This window comes from Peromyscus leucopus, chromosome 23 (assembly GCF_004664715.2).
Source record: "Peromyscus leucopus breed LL Stock chromosome 23, UCI_PerLeu_2.1, whole genome shotgun sequence".
NCBI lineage: Eukaryota > Metazoa > Chordata > Mammalia > Rodentia > Cricetidae > Peromyscus > Peromyscus leucopus.
The window spans coordinates 20928039-20955065 of record NC_051082.1 but is presented as its reverse complement, the minus strand read 5'-3'; the positions used below and the strand labels follow the sequence as shown (position 1 = coordinate 20955065).

General features: G+C 46.1%; 1 protein-coding gene across 2 annotated transcripts; it reads right to left on the bottom strand.

The window, feature by feature from the left end:
- Window positions 1–6975: 6975 nt before the first annotated feature.
- Mrps17 (mitochondrial ribosomal protein S17) lies at window positions 6976–11588 on the bottom strand. 2 transcript variants are annotated; one of them, XM_028870181.2, is made up of 3 exons: window positions 11512–11588; window positions 10011–10150; window positions 6976–7365 (listed from the first exon to the last, which is right to left on the bottom strand). In XM_028870181.2, exons 2-3 carry the CDS (start codon window positions 10131–10133, stop codon window positions 7099–7101), a joined length of 390 nt encoding a protein of 129 aa, XP_028726014.1. In that variant the 5' UTR covers window positions 10134–10150; window positions 11512–11588; the 3' UTR covers window positions 6976–7098. The 2 variants fall into 2 exon arrangements, with proteins under 2 accessions (XP_028726014.1, XP_028726013.1); XM_028870180.1 differs by lacking the exon at window positions 11512–11588 and adding an exon at window positions 10516–10572.
- Window positions 11589–27027: the final 15439 nt, after the last annotated feature.

The following is a 27027-nucleotide window of genomic DNA, read 5'->3' as shown; positions in this document are numbered from 1 at the left end:
GCCGCCGCGACCCCTTCCCCGGGCCGGGCTGCTCCGGCTAGGGCGGGGCAGGGCGCTAGGCCGCTGTAGTGGAGGGGCGCGGCCGCCAGGGGGAGAAGCGTACGGCTGCGGCGGCGCGTGGTGCTGCCGCCAGGGGGCGCGCCAGCCAGCCGCTGAAGACAGCCATAGATAGGGGAGGGAGCTCGGTGCCCAGAAATGGACATGCGAAAGGAACCTGGTCGGCTTTGCAGTGGACACCGGGGAGATCCACAAAATAGGAGTAGGTTTGTGGATAGGAGAATCCGGAGAGTATGGGAGGGACCCACTCTTTACAAATTACTTTTGAAGTTTTTAATTATGTAAATGTCATTTTCCCCCAAATAATACTTTCTCTCCGTCTCCCCCCCAACTCTCTCTCTCTCTCTCACACACACACACACACACACACACACACTTTGTGCGTATTTGAGACAGAGCCTCCCACTGTAGCCCAGGCTATCCTCAAACTCATGGCAATCCCTCTTCGAAGCCCGCCCCCATGCAGGAATTACAGGCTTGAGCTCTCATGCCTGGTTATTATTCTCTCTCTCTCTCTCTCTCTCTCTCTCTCTCTCTCTCTCTCTCTCTCTCTCTCTCTCTCTCTCTCTCTGTGTGTGTGTGTGTGTGTATGCATGCGCGCGCACATGTGCGCATATGTGTGTGTTGTTTGTTTTAGACAGGGTATCTTGTAGCTCAGGCTGGCTTCAGAGTCGTGGTGTAGAAGAGGAGGACCTTAAAGGTTTTAGCTCCCTGCCTCCACTTCCTGAGCACTGGGACTATAGAGGCATGTTTCACTGTGCTTGGTTTATGCAGTGCAAGCTTCTTTTTTTTTTTTTTTTTTTTTTTTTTTTTAAGTTTTCTCCTTTTTTCTTTTTCTTTTTAGACTTTGTCACACGTAGTTCAGACTGGCCCCAAACTGCGTAGCCGAGGATGACCTTCAATTCCTGATCCTCTTGACCCCAGTGTTCAAGAGTTGAGATCATAAACATGTACCATTGTCTCCCCGCCACTTTTTAGACAGGGTTTCACACTGTAGTCTAGGCTGGCCAGAATTCTTAGGTAGCCCAGGCTGACCTCAAACTTGCAGCAATACCTGATTCAGCCTCCCAAATGCTGAGGTTAGAGGTGTGTATTACCCATCCAGCTATAAGTAACATTTTGTTTTCAAGACAGGGTTTCTCTGTGTAGCTTTGGAGCCTGTCCTGGATCTCACTCTGTAGACCAGGCTGGCCTTGAACTCACAGAGATCCACCTGCCTCTGCCTCCCAAGTGCTGGGATTAAAGTCGTGCACCCCCCCCCAGTTTAGAAGTCACACTTTCTAAATGCCCTCTGGGTGGGCAGATATCTAAACTCTTGTCGTCTGGGAACTATTCATTTAAGTATCCATTGGATGAGGACCACGGGGAGTCCCTGTCTAGTGATGCGATTAGATCAGTGTGAAGAGGTAAAGTGGAGAGTTTCATAGGATGGGAAGTCAGCATGGAAGGGGGATCATGAAATAACGAGGGTGAGGTGGTGTTGGATGGGTCAAGAAAGAGCTCTCAGAAGTGCAGAAGGAACAGTTCACTGCCAAGGGAAGGAGTCTGTCTGTGAAAGCAGGGTCAACCTAAAAGGCATGGATCTGGGTGAACACAGTACAGTAGTTCTCAACCTGTGGGTCGTGACCCCCTCAGTGGCCGAACCCCTTTAACAGGGGTCCACCTAACTATCTGCATATCGGATATTTACATTATGATTCGTAACAATAGCAGAATCACAGTTAATGAAACAGCCATGAAAATAATTCCATGGTTGGGGGTCACCACAACTGTGTTAAAGGGTCACCACAACTGTGTTAAAGGGTCACCACAACTGTATTAAAGGGTCACAGTGTTAGGAAGGTTGAGAATGGCTATGGCGGGGAAAATAGACTCTGTAAGGATCATAAAAGAGCTACGGATATAACCATGAAAACTTCAGCAAGACAAGAGTCGGCAAAACCAGGTCGAGAGCCAAACGGATCAGAGGAACGCAGAGCAGCCTGGGACTCAGCTACCCTTAGAGGCTGGGGCCAGGCTGCGGAGGCCAAGAGGAAGACACTGTCCAGTGGCTGCCTGCATGGTTCTGGGTAAGAGGAGGGGTGGGAGCTGGTTCTCTACAGCCTGTAATCTTGATGCTCAAAGGGTGCAGTTTTCTTTTTCTTTTCTTTTTTTTTTTTAAATATGCATTGGTGTTTCACCTGCATTTATGTCTGTGGTGGACTTCTGGAACTAGAGCTACAGACAGTTGTGAGCTGCCATGTGGGTGCTGGGAATTGAACCCCGGACCCCTGGAAGAGCAGCTGGTGCTCTTAACCACGGAGCCATCTCTCCAGCCCCATGGATGCAGTTTTCTAACAAGCAGAATTTGAGCATGCTAATCTAGTAAGGAGCATCTTGTTCCTTTGAGTGGGAAGAAGGCTGAGGGAATCCCATACAACGGTAGACCCAACTGTGGCAGGCAAGCAGACATGAGTCTTGCTGGGGCAGGACCTCCTTAAGAGCGGGTGGGCCCCATGTTTCTTGCACAGAGCCTCGATTTCTTAACGTCTCTGAGACAGGGTGTTGCTGGGTAGCCCAGCCTGGCCTCAAATTTGTGGTCATTTGTTGACCGCTCTTGTGGTGGTTGAACTTGGGAGAATGGAGCCTGAAACATGAGGCGGACTGAAGTTTCACGCGCTAGCCAGCTTTACTCAGAGCATCAATCAGGCAGTTTATACTCTGCAGGCTGAGAAGAGTCATGTGAGTGTACCATCACAGGGACAAGACACGAGTGACAAAACCAGGGTCTTTCGTCGAGGCATACAATAACAGCAGCAAGCAACCGTGTCTGATCCGGAGTCAACTCACAAGGAACTGAGGTCACAAGACTCTTTGTTTTCTTAGAGCCTTCGGAATTCCCCCAGAACGACTCCATTCCTGGGCTGTGTTCCGACAGCAATCCTCTTGCCTGAGGGTTATATGCGGCAGTCACCAAACCCAGTTTACTTATATTTATCTGAACCGGGCCTCACTACGCAGTTCAGGCTGGTCTCAAACTCTCAACCCCCCCGCTGCCACCTGGATCTCTGTTGGGATGCAGCCGCGGCATTTACGCCTTTCTTTGCTGGCTCTGCTTTTGTTTTACTTAGCATTAGACCAATTAGTCTGGATTTTTGCCCCTTGGCTGCCATTCAGCTCTGGAGTTTCATTAGTTCGTTAGTCCAGGGCTCTTTTCCACCCCTTCCCTCCCAGTACTGGCGGCGACGGTTCTAGGCAAGTGCTCTACCAGCGAGCTGTATCTAGTTTTGAAGGAGGTTCTACTAAATTGCCTAGGCTTGTCTCGAACTTGCCATTCTCTGCCTCCGCCTCCGGAGTGCTGGGTTACAGGTGTCTACCACCACCACCTGTGGCTCTAGGCCCTAGTGGTTCTCAACATGTGGGGCGTGACCCTCAAAGGGGTCGCCTAAGACCACCAGAAAATACCTGTTCCCAATGGACTTAGGAACTGAGATACAGCTCCTCTATCCATCTCCAGACGAGTCTGCCCGAATGAGTTCCAGAAACTGAATTAAAAGCTGCAACATTAGGAAGGTTGAGAAACACTGTTAAGGGATAATTTTCTTTCTTTTCTTTCTTTCTCTCTTTCTCTCTTTCTTTCTTTCTTTCTTCCTTCCTTCCTTCCTTCCTTCCTTCCTTTCTCTCTCTCTCTCTCTCTCTTTCAGGATAATTTTCTTCCTTCCTTCCTTTTCTTTCTTTCTTTCTTTCTTTCTTTCTTTCTTTCTTTCTTTCTTTCTTTCTTTCTTTCTTTCCTTCCTTCCTTCTCTCTCCCTTTCTTTTTCTTTCTCCCCCCCCCTCTCTTTCTTTGACAGGTTCTCACTATGTAGCCTTGGCTGGCCTATAACTCAAGTATGTCAACCCCTTGGATGCCCTTCGTGCACCTTCAGGCCCCTGATCCTCATTACAGGAGTCCTCCGGAAGCCTAATTAAAACTTTTAAATTCAAGTTATAAATTACACCTATGTGTTTGTGCACGTGTGCGGCACTTGGACCATGTCAGGCATGTGAAGGCTGGAGGAAAAACCACCGCTCTTTCCTTTCACCATGTGGGTCCCAGGAATGGAACTCGGGTGGTCAGCCTTGGTGGGAAGGGGGCTATTGTAGGTGTGCACCGTCAGGAAGTTCCTCCCTGCAACCTTGTGCTTGCCAGGCCAGTACTCCACCACTGAGTTGCACCGAAAGCCCAAGAAATTAATAAAAACTGTACATCAGTGTGCACATCCACTTCTCAAGTATTTTGCGGATGCTTGGAGCTGGAGACCTGACTGGCCTGAGAGGTGCCAGTCATGTGCTGAGACGGCCACACAGCTATACCTGCCAGAGACAGTCTAAAGCAGTGGTTCTCAACTTGTGGGTCGCGGGCCCCAAGGGGGGGGTCTTAGGAACTGAGACGCCGCTTCTCTATCCTCTTCAGGCGGGTCTGCCAACATACAGGTACCCGGAATTGTATTAAAGGATCGCAGCATTAGGAACCACTGTTCCAAAAGATTTATCCCTTCCGTCTCGATCCTGGCACCAAGCCAAGAGTTTTCGTTAAGAACAAACCATCCTACCTCTCTGTACAAGGTTTAGGTTTTAAGATCAGTCTCCTCCCCCCCTTACCCTTCCACTCTCAGACAGGGTCTCTCTGTGTAGCCCTGGCTGTCCTGGAACTCACAGAGATCCACCTGCCTCTGCCTCCTGACTGCTGGGATTAAAGGCGTGCGCCACCACCGCTCAGCAGGTCTTTTAAAGTCAGTTTCCTAGCCTTTTGTCTTATTCTACCCTGTTCTATACACCGATGCTATTTACCTTTGCAATCAAATACCATCATTTTCCTTGAAAAACCTTAAATAATCTATTATCCTATTTCTCTGAAGTCTACCCATGTTCAAAATGTATCAGCAATCCTCTTCGGCTTTAAGAACTTCTGGTTATGTTTAAAAAAGTTTGCTTGCATGGATGCCTGTGCACCACATGCATGCAGTGCTCATGGAGGCCAGAAGAGGGCGCCAGATCCTCTGGAATTGGACCTAACAGCTTTGCAAAAGCAGCCAGTGTTTCTAACCATAGAACCATCTCTCCTGCCACACTGGTCATATTTTTACTTAGGACTTTACACTTCTTCCTCTGTTTGAAATGTCTTCTTCATACCCCTTATTGACTAGGCTACAGACTTCAAAATTTAGGTCTACCACTGTTCCCATTTCTCTCAGTAAGTTAGTTGGTCTCTCGCCACTTACTCTCCACAGGTCCTATTTGTCACAAGGGTACCTATGCACCCCTACCCACTTTGTGAGCCTGGTGACCCATCACTGTGCTCATCACTGATACCTTCTCTTAAGTAAGCTATGCCTGGTGGCATACATCTGTTCATCCCAGGTACCCAGGAGCTTGAGGTAGGATGACTGTAAATTCCAGGCACATCTGGGCTATAAACTGAGACACTATCTCCAAACAACAAAACAAACAAAAACCAAAGAATCACACATATATCATACATATTAGCTGAAATTGAAATATACCCTAAGTCTCTTTCTAGGAGCTAGAAAACTGAAATTCATAGGCCAAAGTTTCTGCAATAAAACAAAAACTAAGTTATAGCACTTAATATGTGTGTGTGTGCATGCATGTGTGCATGTGTGCGTGCGTGCGTGCGTGTGTGTGCGTGCGTGCGTGTGTGTGTGTGTGATTGTCAGTTATCACGCTAATGAAGATCAACCCAGAAACTTCCACCTCAAATGCATATAGAGTTCTACAACTTCTCAGGCACAGCGGCTCACACCTGTAATGCCAGCACTCAGGGAACTGACGAGGATTGCTGTGAGTTCGAGGCCAACCTGGATTGAAATGTGAGACCCATTCTCAAGCAAAACAACTCCCCAATGAGAGTGCTACAAGTAATTGTCTATCAGATCTTAAGATCTCATATAGCCTAGGATGTAAAAGACTCCGAATCTTATAAATCTTATTTTCTACATGTCAATACTATCCTTTTTTTTTTTTTAAAAAAAGATTTATTATGTAAGTGTTCTATCTGCACATATCCCTGCAGGCCAGAAGAGGGCACCAGATCTCATTACAGATGGTTGTGAGCCACCATGTGGTTGCTGGAAATTGAACTTAGGGCCTTGGGAAAAGCAAGCAGTGCTCTTAACCTCTGAGCCATGTCTCTAGCCTGTCAATGCTATTCTTATAAATACAGCCCAACCGGGCAAAGTTCCCCCTTTGGGAACTGGTGAAATCAGAGAAAAATAATTACATTCACTTTGAATATAAGCTGTTAAAACTTGGTGCCAGCAGGATGACGGCCCCCGTGGGTAAAGGTACTAACTAGCCATGCGACCCTGACAATTTGGGGGTGATCGCTGGGAACATGTAAAAGTGGGAGGAGAGAACTGACTCCATGAAGCTGTCCTCTGCCCGGTGTGCTGTGGTACATGTATGTGAACACACACACACGCACCACGGACACACATACAATAAATTAAAAAAAAAAAAAAACTATCACAAGTATAGAGTGTGGCCTTATGTGTTCTTTTTGTTTGTTAGTTTTGTTTTTTCGAGACAGGGTTTCTCTGGTGTCGCCCTGGCTGTTCTGGAACTCACTCTGTAGACCAGGCTGGCCTCGAACTCACAGAGTTCTGCCTGCCTCTGCCTCCCGGGTGCTGGGACTAAAGGCGTGCGCCACCATGGTTGGGCACCTTATGTGTTCTTATTAAAAGGTTTTCTTCTTTCAAAATAAAGGTACCAAGCCTAAGATTTCTGTGAACAAAAAACAAGGGCAAAACAAACAAACAAAACAAAGCCTATGTTCTAGGCCAGCGAGCTTGCAAAACGATGCGGCATACTTGGGCATGCAACATAATCTCAAAGTCTGTTCAGTGCCGAGAATCGGAAATACAACACAAACCTCTGGGACCCTGTCAGTACTTGGCTTCATTTACTTTTACTATTTCATCAACGTCACAAGAGAAACTGGACGGTTACTAATGGAAGCCTGCAGGAGCCACACAGACAGCAATCCCTTTGGCGGCTCCTGTCCTAGGTGGAAGAGATCTTGAGTTCTTCCAGAGTCTTGCTTAGGTTAGTGGGTTCGGAATTGAGCGGACTCTCTAGGTAGGTGGTTCCTGCACAGGGCTTCCCTGTGATGGGGTCGATAACTCGGCCGACTTTGAAAATGATCTCGGCCAGTTCGTGTTTCACGTGCTTGGATCGCGCGACGGGCAGAGCTCTGAGGAGCACGATGTCCCCGACGCTGCACTGCTGGAGGGCGTCGTGAGCAAAGTAGGTTTTCCTCTTGTTGAAGTACTGTGGGGAGAAGGGGAGGAGCCAATCAGTACCTCCCATCTGAGAGAAGGGGAGGAGCCAATCAGTACCTCCCATCTGAGAGAAGGGAGGAGCCAATCAGTACCTCCCATCTGAGAGAAGGGGAGGAGCCAATCAGTACCTCCCATCTGAGAGAAGGGGAGGAGCCAATCAGTACCTCCCATCTGAGAGAAGGGGAGGAGCCAATCAGTAACTCCCATCTGAGAGAAGGGGAGGAGCCAATCAGTAACTCCCATCTGAGAGAAGGGGAGGAGCCAATCAGTAACTCCCATCTGAGAGAAGGGGAGAAGCCAATCAGTAACTCCCATCTGTGAGCGGGTGGTGCAAAAAGAACACGGAGAGACAATGCACAGGAAACCAGCCAGGGCTTGGCGCCGGAAGAAGAAATACATTTGCAAGCTTCCGGCACAATGAATGATGAACTGCTTAACTTTTGGAAATCGGCAATGACTTTCCCAGAGACATTTCTGAGCTGTGGAAGTCACTCCTTTAAACCTTTAAGTTAAGGTTTAACTGTACCCTGGCTCTAAATCAATGATTATCTGTCTCAATATTGAACTCCCACTGAGGCCTCCACTCCAGCCTATAAACACACAGCTCTCTCCACTAGCTGGGAAAGTCCCTGAACCACTCCAAGTTCAATATTTTCCACCACAAAAGGAGGCTCTAAAGTTATTAAGACAATTGAAAATTATAATGAGGCTGGGTGGTGGTGGTGGAGGTGGTGGCGGTGGTGGCACATGCCTTTAGTCCCAGCACTCAGGAGGCAGAGGCAGGTGGATCTCTGTGAGTTCGAGGCCAGCCTGGTCTACAGAATGAGTTCCAGGACAGCCAGGGATACACAGAGAAACCCTGTCTCAAAAAACAAAACAAAACAGGCTGGTTTTGAATTTGCAATCCTCCTGTTTCTGCTTCTTGAGTGGCTGAGATGACAGCCCTGTGCCACCTGTGATACCGTTCTTGATCTTCCATTATTACGTGTTTATTGCCCTTGTTTTGTATCACAGTACAGGTGTGGAGGTCAGGAGTCAGTTCTCTCCTTCTGCAGTGTGGGTCCTGGTCAAAATCAGGTCGTTAGGCCTGGTGGCAAGCGCCTTCACCTACTGAGCCATCCTGCCCGCCTGTTTTTTTTTTTTTTTTTTTTTTTGGTTTTTCGAGACAGGGTTTCTCTGTGTAGCTTTGTGCCTTTCCTGGCGCTCACTTGGTAGCCCAGGCTGGCCTCGAACTCACAGAGATCCACCTGGCTCTGCCTCCCGAGTGCTGGGATTAAAGGCGTGCGCCACCAACGCCCGGCTCTGCCCGCCTGTTTTTGACCGTAGATAATCGACAGCATTCTTAACTGCCCGGGAGTCAAACCTGAACACAGAAACAACCCTTGGCACCTGCCTCTCCCTCCCTATCCATCTAACAAATCTCTCTAGTTCTTCTTCCCGAAGCCTATCTCTCCCCATTCCATTCCCGCCGCTGCCCATTTAGTTCAGGTCCTTATTGTTTCTACACCGAACTTTTGCAAAAAAAAAAAAGTCCCCTTACCCATTCCCTTACTCTGGTCCTTATCTCTATCTTTGTCTCAGTATCTCCTTTTATTTAAAGGATGGAATGAGAACACAGTGGATGGCTGGGTATAATAGCGGTGCACACCTCTGGTGAGGCAGGTGGTTCTCTGTGGGTTCAAAGACAGACTGGTCTGCGTAACGGATTCCAAGAGAGCCAGGGCTACGTAGAGACCCTTTCTCGAACTAAACAGAATGACAAACCACACGGGATCCTCCATAGTCCACTTCCACTGCCCTTGGAGTCATTACACTAGGATACCAACCCCTGGCCCCAACTTGTGGAACCACTTGCTCTTTCTGTATGGGGCTATGCCCTAACACGGCAAAAAGTACCACAAACCGGGTGGTATGATGTACGCCTTTAGTCCCAGCACTCGGGAGACAGAGGCAGGAAGATCTCTGTGAGTTCAAGGCTAGCCTGGTCTACAAAGATAGTTCCAGGACAGCCAGGGATACACAGAGAAACCCTGTCTTGAAAAGCATAACCCCCCCAACCCCTAAAAAAAAAACGAACTATCATGAACTATTCATCATAGTTGGAATGACTTCTTGTCATCTGGTCTAGGAATAAAATCTTACTGGAGGGTCAGCTCTAATGTCTCTTTACTGAGACGTTCTCTTATGGCAATCTGGGAGGAAAGAGTGAAGTGTCTTGTTCTCTGTTCCCATACAGTTTTGCCCAGGAAATGACTACAGAATGAACCTAAATGAACTGTGTGTTTCTGAAACCCTCCTATGAACCAGGTTATAGCCACAGCCCAGCAGTGTCTAGATTACCGCAGAGGTACAACTTACCTTTTTTTTTTTTTTTTAAGATTTATTTATTTTGTATACAGTGTTCTGCCTGTAAGCCAGAAGAGGGCGCCAGATCTCATTACAGATGGTTGGGAGCCACCATGTGGTTGCTGGGAATTGATCTCAGGCTCTCTGTAAGTACAGCCAGTGCTCTTAACCGCTGAGCCATCTCTCCAGCCCACAACTTACCTTTTATCAACAGGGAAATGCTTTTCTACTCTGACTCTAGAACACATAACTTATCAATGCCACTTTAAAGCAGGTGTTGAGCCTTACCTTTAGCAAGTAGGGATCCAAAACAAGCCTGGTCGCCCTTACTTTAGCAGTTTTTACCATTGCTGTACCAATCACCTTCCCCACAACCCATTTGGCATGGACGGATGAACGGACTATTGACATTATGGGTCTCTGAGCACCTAAAATTAAATTTAAAAAATTCAAAGTTTAACATTGTTAGGACAGTCTTGCCCCTTCCTCCTCATCCATCTAACAAACCAATGGCTCTGCCTCTTCTCCCTGAAGTCTATGTTTCTCCAATGTAGCCCAGGCTAGCCTTGAACTGGGGAAGCCTCCTATATTAGCTCCCCCCGAGTTGGGCTAGAGAGATGGGCAAGCAGCTAAACACTAGCTGCTCTTTCAGAGGACCTGTGTTTAGTTCCCAGCACCCATATGGTGGCTCAAAACCTTTGTGGTACCAGTTCAGGGGATCCTCTGATTACACACAGGCTGTTGCCACAACGCTCCATGCTAAACTTTTAATATTCAGATGGTAAGCACTCACCAAGTGTTTGTTTGTTTCTTTCTTTGTGTAGCTCTGACTGTTCTGGAACTGGCTTTGTAGAATGGGCTGGCCTTGAACTCACAGAGATCCACTTGCCTCTTTCCAAGTCCTAGGATTAAAGGCCTGTGCCACCACCGCCTAGCAAATCAGGTGACTTTCGTCAGGAGCAGTGCCCATGTTCAGAAATCATTTTTGTTACCTTTCTGGAATAGCCAGGTCAGAGATGCATACAGGTCTTATCTTTAAAGTGTTTACAAAGCAGTAAATGAATCTCACTAACTCTCAGATTCCCCATTCGGAAAGTTAGGAGAAACATGGCTTGCTCACAAGTATTTTGAGGAACTATTAGAGTGTGCAATCACACAAATAAACTGGCCACATTGGAGTCCCTTTCTTCAAATGGGGCAGGAGACAGAGGGTAAATCAGTAATTCAGGCAACAGCCCCAGTGAGTCTCCAAGCCAATCACCTGGAAAACTCCGCTGCTGCCGCTCACAGATTCTCTACAGATCAAAGCTCCTCTACTTACAGGTGCCTCATAGATCACCTTATTTACCCTTTACCCACGCTTGTCTTCTTCGTTCTATAACCATTTACAAACACCACATCCTTGCCACTTGAACGGTGTCCTTTCTTGGAACCGGTTCCTGCTTTGGGAGTTTCTCTGATAAACTGTATTGTTTAAAGCGCTCAACTCCCGAGTCTGCGGGATTTATTCCTTGTCGTTAAAGGGGTACGATCTCGAGGTCACAGCACCCATTGCAGCTCGCTGCCTGCCTTTATCACAGCCTGCTACCACACACACAAGGGCTCACAGCCCGGCTAAGCACTATTAAGACCTCGGCCGGGCCGCCAGCTTCCTGGACAGGGACAAGGAGACTTTGACTCGGAGCTACTCTGGGAATCAGTTGCTACCGAAAACACCGAGCCTCGAGGAGACTAACAGGAGACGCAGCATTGCTGACCCTGCAAACCCAGACCTGGAGCCCTTGCTCACCTCTGGATTCTACCACTTGGACCCAGGCAGGCGAAGCATGGGGCGCAGCGTGATGCCGTCACACGGCGTGCTAGCCCCGCCCCCGCCCCGCCCCTTCCACACGGCGCCAGTCCTCTAAGCCTTGGGCGGGGCTAAGGGTAAGAGACCCCGCCCAGTCACTTTGAATCAGCTTCTCCGGCGGAAGTCTCCCGCGTTAGGAGTGTTTTGCTAATACTGTCCCTACAGGCATTGCGACGTGTGCGCAAGAGGTTCCTTCCTTTTCTTAGTACGTGTTGTTTCCTGCTCTTCTGATTTTCTTAGGAATGGTTGGACATGTCGTCAAATGAAAGGACCTTGCATTCGTCAGACATAGAAACAACTTTTCTTCTTCTTTTTTTGGTTTTTCGAGACAGGGTTTCTCTGTGTAGCTTTGCGCCTTTCCTGGAACTCACTTGGTAGCCCAGGCTGGCCTCAAATTTACAGAGATACTCCTGGCTCTGCTGATCTGAGTGCTGGGATTAAAGGCGTGCGCCACCACCGCCCGGCTTCTTTTTTTAAACAGTCTCACGCTGCACACCTGGCTAGCCTCTCCTCCTCCTCCTTTTTTTTTTTTGAAACAGGGTTTCTCTGTATAGCCCTGGCTGTCCTGGAACTCGCTCTGTAATCCAAGGGATTCGCCTGCCTCTGATCCCAAGTGTTGAAATTAAAGGCATGCACCACCACTGCCTGGCCCCAAATAATTTCTAATGTTTTGTTGCACAGTGTAACATTTGTGTAGATCAAAGTAGCAGATACAGGGGATTTTGAATGTTTTTAAGGCAAAGATGTGGTAAATGGATGGGTATGCAATTACCCTGATAAAACTGTATGCGTGTTTTGCAATGTCACACTGTATCTCTTAAATAAGTATAATATGCATGTCAAGATTTTCAAGTTAATATTAAAAGGTGGGCATGGTGGCACATGGCTGTAATCTCAGTATTCAAAGGCCGATAAGGACTGCAGTGAATTTGAGGCCAGTCTGGGCTACATAGTGACAGCTGGCCTCAGATACACACGAACATATATACATACACAGGGCTGAGGATGCAATTCAGTTGATAATATTTACCTATTCTGCTCAAAGCCCTGCCTTGGATCCCAGCACCACATAAACATCGTGCACTGTTACATACAATCTCAGCACTCAGGAATCGAAGCCAGGAGGATCAGGAGTTCAAGATCATCCTTGGCTATATGTTGAGTTTGAAAACAGCCTAGGCTGCCAGTCTTTTTCATAAGCAAGCAAGCAGATAAATAAATAAATAGCTCTGGAAGATGAAAGGGAGTCAGGTATGAGAATATGCCTTTTGTGCCACTCCTAAAGGACTCAGGTGATTTCTTGCAGGTTTCCCGATAAAGCTTTCTCAAAAAGACGACTAGGGATATATTAGGCAAATTGTGAAGAGGAACAACCTGTTGGAAAAGCCTATTTGAGGGTCAAATAGGGACAATCTTGACTACTGAGCTATCTTTAGACCTGGTGTTGGGAGACTTGAAAGATAAAAACTCATCCAAAACACAGAGCTAGAAGTGTGGCTAAATGGCCGGGGGCTTTTCTAGCATGCACCATGGTCTGGAAACAATCCCCACTATTACAGTAACAACAACAAAACAAGGCGTCAGTCTGTCCAACCCATTTATTTCTTGGCAAACATTTATGGAACACATATTCCCAGAATCTGTGCTAGGCATTGTAGGGAAAAGACAAATAAAAGGGGAGCCTCACCCACAAAAGGGCCACAGTCTAATGGAAAAGTAATCTAGCAGTCGTGAGCCAAGGAATACCACAAAGTCACTGTAAGGGTAGCAGCGCACAGCCTTGCTCCAGGGAAAGGTTTTCCCCAATATAACAACTCTGCCCTGGCAGGGGAGGGTTTCCCCAGTGAAGTAGTTACAGTTCTGTCCAGGTGCCCAGGAGTGTAGCAACTCTGCTCCCCTAGGGGAAGGTTTCCCCAGCAAAAGTGTTACAGTTCTGCTCCACTCTGCTTTGTTCAGCCCAGGCTCCATCTCTGCTCCAGGGAAAGGTCTTGCCCAAGTATCATTCAAGAGATTTATTGGGAGGGAAGAATCCAGGAGAGTGGCTGCCTCTGCAAGGGTGAAAAGAGGCAGCAGAGAACTGAACAGGCACAGAGCTTATATAGGGCTTCCTAGGGAAAGGAGTTTTTCCAAGGTGGAGATTTTCAGGGTGGGAATTGGCAGATTTCAATTGGACAATTGTCAACTGGACAAGCTCAGATTGGCTAGATTTCATGCTCATGGATTGGTTGGTTTTCTGCTTAGGGATTAGCTGGCTTTCCTGCTTGGGGATTGATTGGTTGGTTTTGTGCTCAGTTGGTTAGGGGCAGATTTGGCTCTCGTTTCAGGGCCAGAGTATGTTTCTTTCACGAGCCATTTTTAGCTTTTTGGCTCTAGTTTCAGGACCAGGGTGTGTTTCTTCCACTGGCTCTGGTTCCAGGACCAAAGTGTATTTCTTTGGCTTTGGTTTCAGGGAGTGTTTCTTTGGCTGGCCCTTCCCCCCTACAGTCATGGTCTCTCTCTCTCTCTCTCTCTCTCTCTCTCTCTCTCTCTCTCTCTCTCTCTCTCTCTCTCTCTCTGGTTTTGCCAGACACGGTTTCTCTGTGTAGCTTTGCGCCTTTCCTGGAACTCCCTCTGTAGACCAGGCTGGCCTTGAACTCACAGAGATCCGCCTGGCTCTGCCTCCCAAGTGCTGAGATTAAAGGTGTGCGCCACCACTGCCCGGCCATGGTGTCTCTTAACAGCCATAGAAACCCTAGAACAGGTGGTAAGGTGGTTCCCACAAGGAGGTGTCCCAAACCAACCTGAAATAGCTCTGGTTGGGACTCCAAAGAAGGAAGCATTAAATTCCAGGGCAAATTAGTACAAAGTTCTTATGAGAATTTCCACCTCATCAGTGCAAATGGTATGAGAAGAGGGGGTGTTCTATTTAGTTTTGTCCAGTTAAGGGTGTGTGTGTGTGTGTGTGTGTGTGTGTGTGTATGGAACTCACATAAGGATTTTGGGCTCACATTGGGAGTCAGTTTCTTTCGGTTTTGGACAATCTAACACTTCTGTTGGTGCTTGGGAGTGTTCAAGGCCATGGCTTAGATTCAAGGTTACTAGGAGAACATCAAGGCTAGCTCAGTTAGTCGTCAAGGCACGCTATGATTTCTTTTTGTGTCAGCACATAGAAGAAAGTAGGAGGAACTCGAGGACCCTATGGAGGGACATGGGATGTGGTGAGGACATCTGAAGCAGGAAGGAGGTTGTGTAGAGGGGCAACGGAGTGTAAAATGGTGAACAAGAATCAGGCACTTGGTCAGAACCAAAGCTATGTAGGGACTGGTCTCTCTGAGATGGCATTTCTTGTCCTCTATATGATGGGGAGCCTTTGAACATACGAGCAATTTTGCAGGTAGCATGCGCATGCATGCTTGTGTGTGTGTGTGTGTGTGTGTGTGTAAGTGTGGTGTGTGTGTGTGTGTGTGTGTGTGTGTGTGTGTGAGCGTGTTTGTGTTTCTGAGGCAAGGCTTAACTATGTATCCTAAGCTGCCCTCAAACTCACAGGGATCTTACTGTCTCCACCTCTGGAGTGTCTGGCTTACAGGTAGGAGCTACCATGCCCTGATGGTTATTGTAAATTTTAAAATGCATTCTTTTATATAATTTATTTGTATTTTATGTACATTGGTATTTTCCTACATGTCTGTCTTTGTGAGGGTGTCTGAAGCCCTGTAAGTGGAGATACAGACAGTTGTGAGCTGCCATATGGGTCCTGGGGATTGAACCTGGGTCTTCTGGGAGAGCAATCAGTGCTCTTAACTGCTGAGCCATCTCTCTAGCACTTAAAATGTTTGTTTGTTGTTAGTTCCCTTCTTTCTTTTCTTTTTTCTTTCTTTTTTTTTTATTTTTCGAGACAGGGTTTCTCTGTGTAGCCCTGGCTGTCCTGGAACTTGTTCTGTAGACCAGGCTGGCCTCGAACTCACAGAGATCTGCCTGCCTCTGTCCCCTCAGTGCCAGAATTAAAGACATGTGCCACCATGTCTGGCTTAAAATATATTTTTATCTTGCAAGGAAGCAGAACAAATTTTAATTAGTACAGCAAACTATTAAGTTCCATAGATAACATTTATTAGGCCAGGCTAAAAATCCTTTGTCCTCCAGCCATCCCACTCTTGGGCATATACCCAAGGAATGCTGATTCATACCATAAAGACACATGCTCAGCTACGTTCATAGCAGCACTATTTGTTATAGCCAGAACCTGGAAACAACCTAGATGCTTGTCAACGGAAGAATGAATGAAAAAAATGTGGTACATATACACAATGGAGTACTACTCAGCAGAGAAAAACAATGAAAGCATGAAATTTGCAGGCAAATGGATGGAACTAGAAAAAATCATCCTGAGTGAGGTAACCCAAACCCAGAAAGACAGTCATGGTATGTACTCACTCATAAGTGGATTCTAGATATAAAATAAAGAACAATCAGACCACAACCCATAGAACCATGGAGGCTATATATATAGCATGAAGGTCCCTAGGACAACTGTGGCTTATAATAAATTTTGGTTTTACTCAATTATTGAAAAAAAATAGTCAAACGAATAGAAACACATGAACTATGAACCAAAGGCTGAGGGACCCCCAGCTAGATCAGGCCCTCTGAATAGGTGAGACAGTTGATTGGCTTGATCAGTTTGGGAGGCAACTAGGCAGTGGGACCAAGACCTGTGCTCATTGCATGAGTTGGCTGTTTGAAACATGGGGCTTATGCAGGGACACTTGGCTCAGTCTGGGAGGAAGGGACTGGACCTGCCTGGACTGAGTCTACCAGGTTGATCTCAGTCCTTGGGGGAGGATTTGCCCTGGAGGAGGTGGGAATGGGGGGTAGGCTGGGGGTAAGGGGAGGATGTGGGAGGGGGGAGAACAGGGGAACTCGTGGCTGATATGTAGAACTGAATGGTATTGTAAAATAAAATAAAAGGAAAAAAATCCTATGTCCTTTAAAAAAGTATTAAGACTAACTATAGAAAAAAACTGTAAATAAAGCACAAAATGACTAAAGTTTGAGAAATATTACTCTTTCTGTTTATTCTATTTTATGTAACTGGTTATATTACAACATTGACTTGTTTAATCAATATTCATATAATTAAACAGTATTATAGAATAAATCCACAGCTTAGTAATTATAGGTTATTGTAGGTCATTAGATTTTTTTTTAGATGTATTAGATTATTAGATTTTTTTTTTTTTTGGTTTTTTGAGACAGGGTTTCTCTTGTGTAGCTTTGCGCTTTTCCTGGAACTCACTTGGTAGCCCAGGCTGGCCTCGAACTCACAGAGATCCGCCTGCCTCTGCCTCCCGAGTGCTGGGATTAAAGGCGTGTGCCACCACCGCCCGGCTAGATTATTAGATTTTTGTGGGTTTTTTTCCCATTTCATTTTTAAAAATAGGGTCTCAAGTAGCCCATAATGGCCTTGAACTTCATCCATAGTGGGAAGTAACCTTGAATCCCTAATCTTTTCTGCCACACCGAGTGCTAGGATCACAAAGAAAACAACAACAGTAATAACAGCAAACCTGTCGTGCTAGAATTGAAGGCATGTCACCACACTCCCTTTATTTGGGTTTTACATTAGATTTAGAATATAGCCCAATATATTTTTGTTTACAAAATTAATAACGTTCACTATTTATAAGATCTCCTGGGAATGTTTTAATGTACTGACTTCAGCTACAAATTTGATTTCTCTGCAGTAAAAGCTCACTTGGAAACTTTCTTTCCCCCCAGGAATAATTTGATAGTAAATGGAAAGAAGGAATTGAAATATTTTCCACATCCATGAGTTCATTCCCCGCCCCCCCCCCATGAGTTATGTGCTACGAGGGGGAGGACTTCACTTGGAAGCTTTCTCACATTTATAGTCACATAACTTCTCACGGCTGTGGATTCTCCTGGGCTGGTTAAGGTGAGCACTCTAGGTGAAGGCTTTCCCACATTCATGACACTTATAGGGCTTCCTGTGTGTTGATTAAGATGCATTCGCTGGCTGAAGGCTTTTCCACAGACGCGGCATTCATAAGGTCTCTCTCCACTGTGAAGTCTGTGATGCTCAGTGAGCGATGTGATGCAGCGGAAAGCTTCGCCACACTGACTACACTTGTAGGGCTTCTCCCCTGTGTGGATTCTCAGGTGCTGGGTAAAGGATGAATGCGGATGGAAGGTTTTCCCACATATGTTACAAATGAAAGGTTTTCCCCCTGTATGGATCCTCTGATGTTGAATGAGGTGTATCCTCTGGCTGAATCCTCTCCTGCATTCATCACACTTACAGGGTTTTTTTTTCCTGTAAGAACTATCTGAGGTTGGTTATGAGTTGAAGTTTGCTGGAAGGACTTACCACATTCACTGTGTTTCTCTCTGAGAAGAATGCAAATAGTAAGAAAAGCATGCTGACGGAAGATTTCCCCGCACTCATCATATTCTTAGGCATTCTCTCTTACATCATGTCCTTGATAATAAATAAAATCTGAGTGCTGTTTGTTGCTGTTTCCTCATGTGTCATTGTAGAGAGGCTTTCCCCCTGCACGTGCATCACATGCATGCAATCCTGGGGGAGGCCAGAAGAGAACAGTGAGTCCCCTGGGAATGTGAGCCACCTTGCAGGTGCTGAGAATTGAACCCAGGTCCTCTGCAAGAGCAGCCCATGCTCCTAACCACTGAGCCATATCTCTAGCCGGTAGAGAGGCTTTTTAACCGGAGGGATTCTCTAATGCATAATAAGGTTAGAATTCAGATTATGGTTTTCCTCAAACTTCTTACACGCCATGCTTCTTGTGTACTTTTTTGGTGGGTGAAGGATACTTGTTCCAAGTGCTTCTGCTGCTTTTCGTGGTTCAGTTCTAACTGATAATCAAAATCCCAGAGTCCTCCTAAGATGGAGTACCAGAAGGCATTTCCTGTTAGTCTCTCCATTATGACCTCACGGAGCTGATTTTCATCAGACGTGTTCTGTTTGAGTTGTCTTTTCCACTTTTGGTCTGTCCACCCCATCTAAAAGAAATTCAGAATGTACAAATCCTTTTTAAACCCTTTCCAACATTATGTTTTAAAAAGGAAACTTGTCATACAGAATTACCAGAGAAGCCTGGCGATAATATGATGAACATTTTAAAATGGGCACATAGGACAGTAGGAAGATTATGAAAGGAGACAGAAATCAGTGAACATGGGGACATTTAAAACACAGGTATGGCCAGGCAGTGGTGGCGCACGCCTTTAATCCCAGCACTCGGGAGGCAGAGTCACATGGATCTCTGTGAGTTTGAGGTGTACAGAGTGAGATCCAGGATAGGCACCAAAACTACACAGAGAAACCCTGTCTTGAAAAACCAAAAAGAAAAAAAAAATTATTCATGTATTATGTATACAGTGTTCTGCCTGTATGTGTGCCTGCATGCCAGAAGAGGGCACCAGATCTCATTACAGATTGTTGTGAGCCACCATGTGGTTGCTGGGAATTGAACTCAGGACCTCTGGAAGAGCAGCACATAACTGCTGAGCTATCTCTCCAGCCCCTTGACTTTTTTTTTTTTTTTTAATATAATTGGGTCACAGGCCACTGCACGTGTGTGGAGATCAGGAGTTATTTTTGCCTTCTACTGGGTGGGTTTTCAAGTTTCACAGTGATAACTTTTACCCATGGATCCTTCTTGCTGCCTCTGGTTCCCTTTTTTAAATTTATTTATTACATGTGGATGAGTGTTTGCCTGCATGTATGTATGTGCTCCATGTGGCATGCCTGGTGCCCACGGATGTCAAATGAAGACAAATGGGACTCGAGTTACAGAGGGTTGTGAACCATCCTAAGGGTGATAGGAACAGAACGTGGGTCCTCTCTAAGAGCAACTGTTAAATCATCTCTCTAGCCCCAGAATAAAATAATATATATTTGCAGGGGAGTGAGGTTTCAGATATCTCTGTGTAATCCTGGCTGTCCTAAAACTCACTTTGTAGACCAGGCTGGCCTGGAACTCAGAGATCTGCCTGCCTCTGCCTGCAGAGTCCTGGGATTAAAGACGGGCATCACCACTGCCTAGCTAAAATGATTTTTTTTATTGCTTTGGTTGTTTGATACAATGATCTCACTTTGTAGCTCTGGCTGGCCTGGAACTTGCTATGTAGACCAGGCTGCTCTCCAGTTCACAGAGATCCACCTGCCTCTGTCTCCTGAATGCTAAAATTAAAGGTGTGCACCATCATGTCTGGCCAGAATAAAATTGTTTAAAGAAAATGTAACCCAGTGTCTGGCAAACAGTAGTTACATGTTTGTCCAAATAAGCACTGTGGGTGGAATACCAGCAACAGGCAGCTAAATTAAATATTACTGTTATAACTATTTGATCAAGAAATCTCACATTTCAGAGAAGACACCATAACCAAGCATGCTGGCACACACCTGCAAATCCCAGTGCTTGGGAGGCTGGGGGTGGGAGAGTGTGAGTTTTAGGCTATCCTGACTTACACAGTAAGTTCAAGGCTAACCTGAACTCAAGGTCAAGGGACCCTATTTAAAAACTGAAAAAAAAAAGAATGCATAAGTCACTAAGTTTAGGTTTTGAAATATTTAATTAAGCGATAGCATGATATTGACAAAAAATATAATAGAAGAATCTGTAAGAAGGTAAGGCTCGAACTAGTGGAACGGGAAGATGAAATGGAAGTGCCACTTAGAAGTAAGAGCTAAGCATTGAATCCGGAGGAGAATGAGGAGGAAGAGTCTGTGATGGAGCAGAGACCCTAAGACAAGCTAGAAGACCAATGGAAGACAGCTTCAAGACTGTCAAGTCTACAGCATCCAGCCCAACAGCACACGACTGACGTCAGCCACTGGCTTTGGGGGAAAGGACATTAGTAAGACTCTAGTAACTTGAGCAGCTCAGGAACGGCAGGAATCCCTGAGGGAAGCCAAGGAGTTCAGGAACGAGGCTCTGGGCTATAACTCTAAATATAAAGACTTAGACAATGAGAGGGAAAAGAAAGTAAAATAGAGAAATTTTTGATATGAGAAGAAACGATTGAAAGAATACTGAAAGGAAGGGCGGGAGAGATGGCTCCAGGATTGCGAGCACTGGCTGCTCTCACAGAGGACCCAGGTTCCATTCCCAGCTCCCCCATAGTGGCTCACACAACATTATGCAACTCCAGTCCTGGGGATTTGAGGTTCTCTTCTGATCTCCTCCGGCACTACATGTACTTGGTGCACAGACAGATGCAGGCCAACATCTGTACACTTAATATAAGATGGTGGTGCAGGGACGAATACTAAAAGGAGATAGAAAGAAAATACAGAGAAAACGCTAGGGGGCGATCTGTAACAGTGTTTACAGAAGTTCAAACTTACACATCCAGGTTATCATTTTTCATAATAAATGTATATATTTTATTCAATCGGGGGGAAGAAAAAAACAAGACAGCCATTTCTACTTTGTATAAAAGATACAATGTGAGTGGAAAGGTAAATGTTTTAAATATTTTTTCCATTCCATAAAAATTGCGCTTCACCGAATACTTGAAAAGGAGCTGTTTCTTCCACTTGGTCCTGCTTCTCACCTGGAAAAGCATCTAGCTGGCTGCCCCTTTCCAGTGTCCCCCGAACCTCTTGTTCCAACTGAGTGATCACTTCTGGCTTATAAAGCTGGTGCCCTGGTTGTGGGGGAAAATGCAGGTCTTACATGTTAATAGGGAATAAAAGTCTTTTCCGGGACCACTTCCAAATCAGGCATGCCGGCTCGTTCATACGCATTATCCCAGCGCTCGGGAGGCTGAGGCACGAGGGTTGCCATGAGTTTGAGGCTGGGCTGGGATATAGAGTGAGACCTTGTCTTGGAAAAGGAAAAAAAAAATCCAATCTCAATGAAGTCAGAGCTCCCCCCCCCCCCCAAAAAAAAAAAGAACAGCAGACAAATGTCTGCCTCCAAAACTGGCCAGTATTTTTCCGAATGGCCTAAACTATATTCTTCCATATGGCCTAAACTGTATTCACAAAGGTTTTCATGCCTCCTACAACCGAAGGCAATACACTCATTTGAATGGGCTCTGCTGTCCCAACAACTCCAAGCTTACCCAGTGCAACCAGATTCCTATAGTTCTCCAGCATCACATTTCAATAGAGATTCCTCTGAGCCAGAGTCAGCTGTGCCCATTCCTCTCTGGTGAAGTTTCACAGCCACATCCTGGAACGTCAGTAACTCCTGGAACACCAAGCACACTCTTCTTTGCTCATACCTATTTTTTTTTTTTTTTTTTTTTAGATTTTACATCCCAGCCGCAGTTTCCCCTCCCGCCTCTCCTCCCGGTCCCTCCGCCATGCTCACACATAATTTGACAGCCATTTTTTTTTTAAGTGAAGGGCATTTTTTTTTTTTTTTTTTTTTTGGTTTTTCGAGACAGGGTTTCTCTGTGTAGCTTTGTGCCTTTCCTGGAGCTCACTTGGTAGCCCAGGCTGGCCTCGAACTCACAGAGATCCGCCTGCCTCTGCCTCCCGAGTGCTGGGATTAAAGGCGTGCGCCACCACCGCCCGGCGTGAAGGGCATTTTTAAAAAGTTATTCCAAATTATTTCACTGGTTTTCATAGAAACACTATCTAGGGGCACTTACATCTCATCAGATGACACAATACTTAATTACATTGTAGAATTGTAACAATAGGCTCAAACAGGTTTTGGAAGATTCGTTTCCTTGGTGTGTGTGTGTGTGTGTGTGTGTGTGTGTGTCATCTCCCCAGGAAGTCTGTCACATAATAAAGGTCAGAGGACAACTTCATATTGTTTCTCAGGCATTTATATTTTTATTTTCTGTCCATCGGTGTTCTGCCTGTTTGTATGTCTGTGGGAGGGTGTCGGATCTGCTGGAACTGCAATGTCACAGCTGTCAGCTGCTGTGTGGGTGCTGGGAATTGAACCCAGGTCCTCTGGAAGAGCAGCCAGTGCTCATAACCACTGAACCATTTCTCCAGCCCCCACTTTTTCCTCTTGAGACAGGGTCCCTCACTAGCCCTGGAACTTCCTAGTAGACTAGACTGGCTGGCCGTGAGCTCCAGGGATCATCTTTTTTTTTTTTTTTTGGTTTTTCGAGACAGGGTTTCTCTGTGTAGCTTTGCACCTTTCTTGGAACTCACTCTGCAGCCCAGGCTGGCCTCGAACTCACAGAGATCCGCCTGGCTCTGCCTCCCGAGTGCTGGGATTAAAGGCATGCGCCACCACCGCTGGCCAGGATTAGGCCATGTTTGTTTTTTTAACCTGGGTTCTGGGGATCAAACTCAGTCCTCATGCTTGTAAGGCAGGCAGTTTACTGACTGAGACATCATCCCAGTCATTATACAATAGATATTTTCCCCCAACACTGGGAATCGAACCCAGGACCTTGCATATGCTAGCCAAGCATTCTTTCCCAGCTTTACAGTAGATTCTGCTTCCTGTGTATGGGTGTTTTCCCTGCAGGTATATCTGTGTGCCATGTGTGTGCAGTGCCTACAGAGGCCAGAAGATGGCATTGGATCTTTGGGGACTAGAGTTACAGACATTAGCTGGCATGTAGGTGCTGGGAATTGAACCTCGGTCATCTGTAAGAACAAGTGCTCTTTGTTTGGGTGGGAGCCCTACCTCAACCCCTGGCACCCTGGTATCCCTATACTCAAAGAGTCTGACTGAGCCAGGCAGTGGTGGCGGCGCACGCCTTTAATCCCAGCACTCGGGAGGCAGAGCCAGGCGGATCTCTGTGAGTTCGAAGCCAGCCTGTGCTAACAAGTGAGTTACAGGAAAGGCGCAAAGCTACACAGAGAAACCCTGCCTCAAAAAACCAACAACAACAATAAAACAAAAGAGTCTGACTGTTCTGGTGGAAGAGCCAACTCAACTCCCCTCCCCTATTTCTTTTCCCAAACCCGCCCCTTCAAAGCCCGCCAAACACAGCTCCACCCCCAGAGAGGTTCAAGACCACTCCCACAGGGTATATAAGTTGCATCCCAGGAAACAGACAGGTGTTTCTTCCCTGTCTCCTGTCCGAGGGGCTGAGAATCACCCAGAACACTGTACCCGTTAGACCTGGGCTTTTCCAAGTTAGTCTGATTGGTTTAATTTGGATTGCTGCGTTGGCAGAGAGGCCTTCAGGGTGAAAAGACTTATCACTCTTAATGGCCGAGCAATTCTCCCTACAATAAAAGCATTTTAGAGGAGAGGAAACTGAATTTACCTGGCACCCTCTAATCTGCAATCCATTATTCATTTCTTCCTTCTTCATTTTCTCCTGGGCAAGCAAAGCATTATGGGAGAGTATAATGGGGAGAAAGGAAACTCATTGTTAATATATGACATCAAAGCTGAATTTAAACCTTGGAACATCCTGCTACAGCAGACAATATACAGAGAAGCCCTCAAAGATACAACCTTAAAAGGCAGACAACTGTAACATCAGTTTTTTTTTTTTTTTACTTTTTTTTTTCTTTAAAAATTACTTATTTTCACAAAGATCTACCTGGCTCTGCCTCCTGAGTGCTGGGATTAAAGGCGTGCACCACCACCGCCCGGCTGGTCTACAGAGATCCAGGAAAGGCACAAAGCTACACAGAGAAACCCTGTCTCGAAAAACAAAAACAAAAAAAAAATTATTTATTTTATTTTATATATACGAGTGTTTTGCCTGCCTGTATGGATGTGCACTGTATATGTGCCTGGTGACCTTACATCCACTGAAACTTGTAGCTGTAGATCATTGTGAACCGCCATGTGGATGCTGGGAACCAAACCCAGGTCCTCTGCAAGAGCAACAAGTGTTCTTAACTGCTCAGCCACCTCTCCACCTCTGTTACTGTCGATTTGAGGCAGGGTCCCTAACGTAGCACAGCCTGGCTTCAAACTACTGTGTCGTCAAGGATAACCTTGATCTGATTCTCCTGTCATCAGACATGCCTGGCTCATTCTTGCTTGTAACTGTCATGGGGTAACTGTCTGCAGGATTTTTCACTGTGTTACAAACGTGTATAATTGTATCATTCGCCAAGTGTAATGGTTTTCAGCCTGTTTATACACTTGGGGAAATTAGAAAGGATATCAAGGCTCACTCAGCTTTTGCCTTCAGCGATTTTTACTTAATTGGTGTGCTCTGGGCCTGGGAAACAGTGTCTTAAGTTGTTAAAGTCTCCAAGTGATTCTAAGTACAAACTTGAACTTCTGAGACAGTGTGGCGCAGACAGCATTTTTAAGCCCCCCCTTTTTAAAAGATTTATTTGTTTATTTATTTATTTATTTATTTATTTATTTATTTATTTATTTATTTATTTATTATGTATACAGAGTGTTCTGCCTGCTTGTGTCCCTGCAGGCCAGAAGAGGGCATCAGATCTCATTTCAGGTGGTTGTGAGCCACCACAAGTTGCTGGGAATTGAACTCAGGTCCTCTGGAAGAGCTGCCAATGCTCTTAACTACTGAGCCATCTCTCCAGCCTTTTTTGTTGCTTAGTTTTCTTGAGACAGGATTTCTCTGCAATTCTGACTGTCCTGGAACTTGCTCTATAGACCAGGCTGGCCTCAAACTCAGAGATCCACCTGCCCCCACCCCCCACCCCCCCACCCCCGCCATGCGGGAATTAAAGGCCTGCACCACCACCACCTGGCTAGTTTCATTTTTTGAAATGAATCTCACTACACAACACAAGTTAGCCTTAAACTAACAATCTTCCTTCCTCAGCCCCACCCCCCAAGCGTGGGGATGATAGACATGAGAAGCCACAGCTACACAAGTAATTGTGTTCAATTCTTTTCTTTCTGACACTGGTGGAGGTCAGCCCCGGGGCCTTGAGCACGTCATGCAAGGACTCTATCATTAAACGACACCCCAAGCCTCTTATTTGTATTCTTTATCCTTACAAAGGCTAACTCCACCTCAAAAGGTATACTCTGGTGATGTGTTCCTCCTCCACGCTCAGTGACCATTCCATACAGATGGCTACATGCCTGTCACTTTTCAGAACATCCACTTTCCTGTTCAGTATCTACACTGTTTCCCACCACAATCACTATACCAAAGATTCCTACGCTATAATGTCCCCAGAGTTTCCCAACACAGCCCCTCCCATCAATGCGTTAGGACCAGAAACTTCAGTTCTTGGCAGTCTTTGCAAGCTCCATCATCGGGTGGGGCATTATAGAAATCAGACACTGTGAGGTGATGAGAGAGAGCAGGAATTCACCGACACCGCAGCAACCATTTCTGTTTCCAGGAACTCTTAGAGTCTTGGCATGTTTAGGATGGAGATGTACAGGCTTCTGAAGATGGCTATTACTTCCCATGAATCTAAAGACATCATTCACTTATGTAGGCATTTTTTTTGCTATGATAGTCTAAATTGTCTTTGGGCTGAGATCTGCAAAGGTACAGTTTCAGGTTGGGCACCCAGAATGAGAGGCACCAGAGGAAGTGGAAGGAATTCAGAAGCCTTGGTCAGCACTGACCTATGGAGTCCACCAAGAACAGTACAACTTTTCATTAAGACTGCACTTCAAGCCAGATGTGGTGGCCCATGCCTTTAGTCCCAGGACTTGGGAGGCAGGGGCAGGTGGATCTCTAAGTTCAAGGTCAACCTGGTCAACAGAGTGAGTTCCAGGGCTGTACAGAGAAATCCTGTCTCGAAAAAACAAAACAAAAGGGTTTCTCTGTGTAGCCCTAGCTGTCCTGGAATTCACAGGCCTCAAACTCTGAGATCCACTGTCTCTGCCTCCCAAATGTTGGGATTAAAGGCGTGCGCCACCACTGCCCAGCCTACATTCTTTAAAATAAAGAAAAAGTCCTTAAATTGCCCTTCATCTCTATCCCCTCTCCCCCATCTCTCTCTTTTTATGAGACAGGGTCTCACTCTGTAGGCTGGCTTTGAACTCTTGGTTATCCTCCTGCCTCGGCACTCCCTAGAATGGGAACAACAGGGATGAGAAACTGCCATTCTCAGGCTTTTAGAGGTTTGGTTCACATATTTTAAAAACCAGAGGGTTGCTGGACCTAGTTAGGGTGCATGCCTTTAATCCCAGCACAGGCAAGCAGATCTGTATGAATTTGAGGCCAGCCTATAGTGATCTCTAGGCCAGCTTGGTCTACAGAACAGTTCCCCTAAAAGAAAAAAAGAAACAAAAAACCCAGAGGGCTATAAATGTTATCAACTGGGAGAAACTTAGTCTCGCAGTCTTTTCACTCCATGTTCCCAGAACAGAGAACAAAGTGCCCTTGCCTAATTAACTGAAAGTCTTTAGAAAGATTAGATTTTCTTTTTCTTTAGAAAGGGGCGGGAGGAACCAGGGCTGGGGCTGTAGTTCCATTGGCAGAGCACTTACCTAGTATTCACGAAGTCCTGAGATCATTCCACAGCACTTAATAAACTGGCTTGGTAGCAAAGACCTATAATTCTAGCATCCAGGAGGTAGAGGCAGGAGGATTCGGGGA

Excerpts from the sequence above, each read along its gene's own strand:
- Mrps17 (XM_028870181.2), bottom strand. The coding sequence starts at position 10,133 with ATGTCAATAGTCCGTTCATCCGTCCATGCCAAATGGGTTGTGGGGAAG. Across the intron at positions 7,366-10,010 it reads TGGATCCCTACTTGCTAAAG|TACTTCAACAAGAGGAAAAC; the intron begins GTAAGGCTCAAC and ends TTCTCCCCACAG.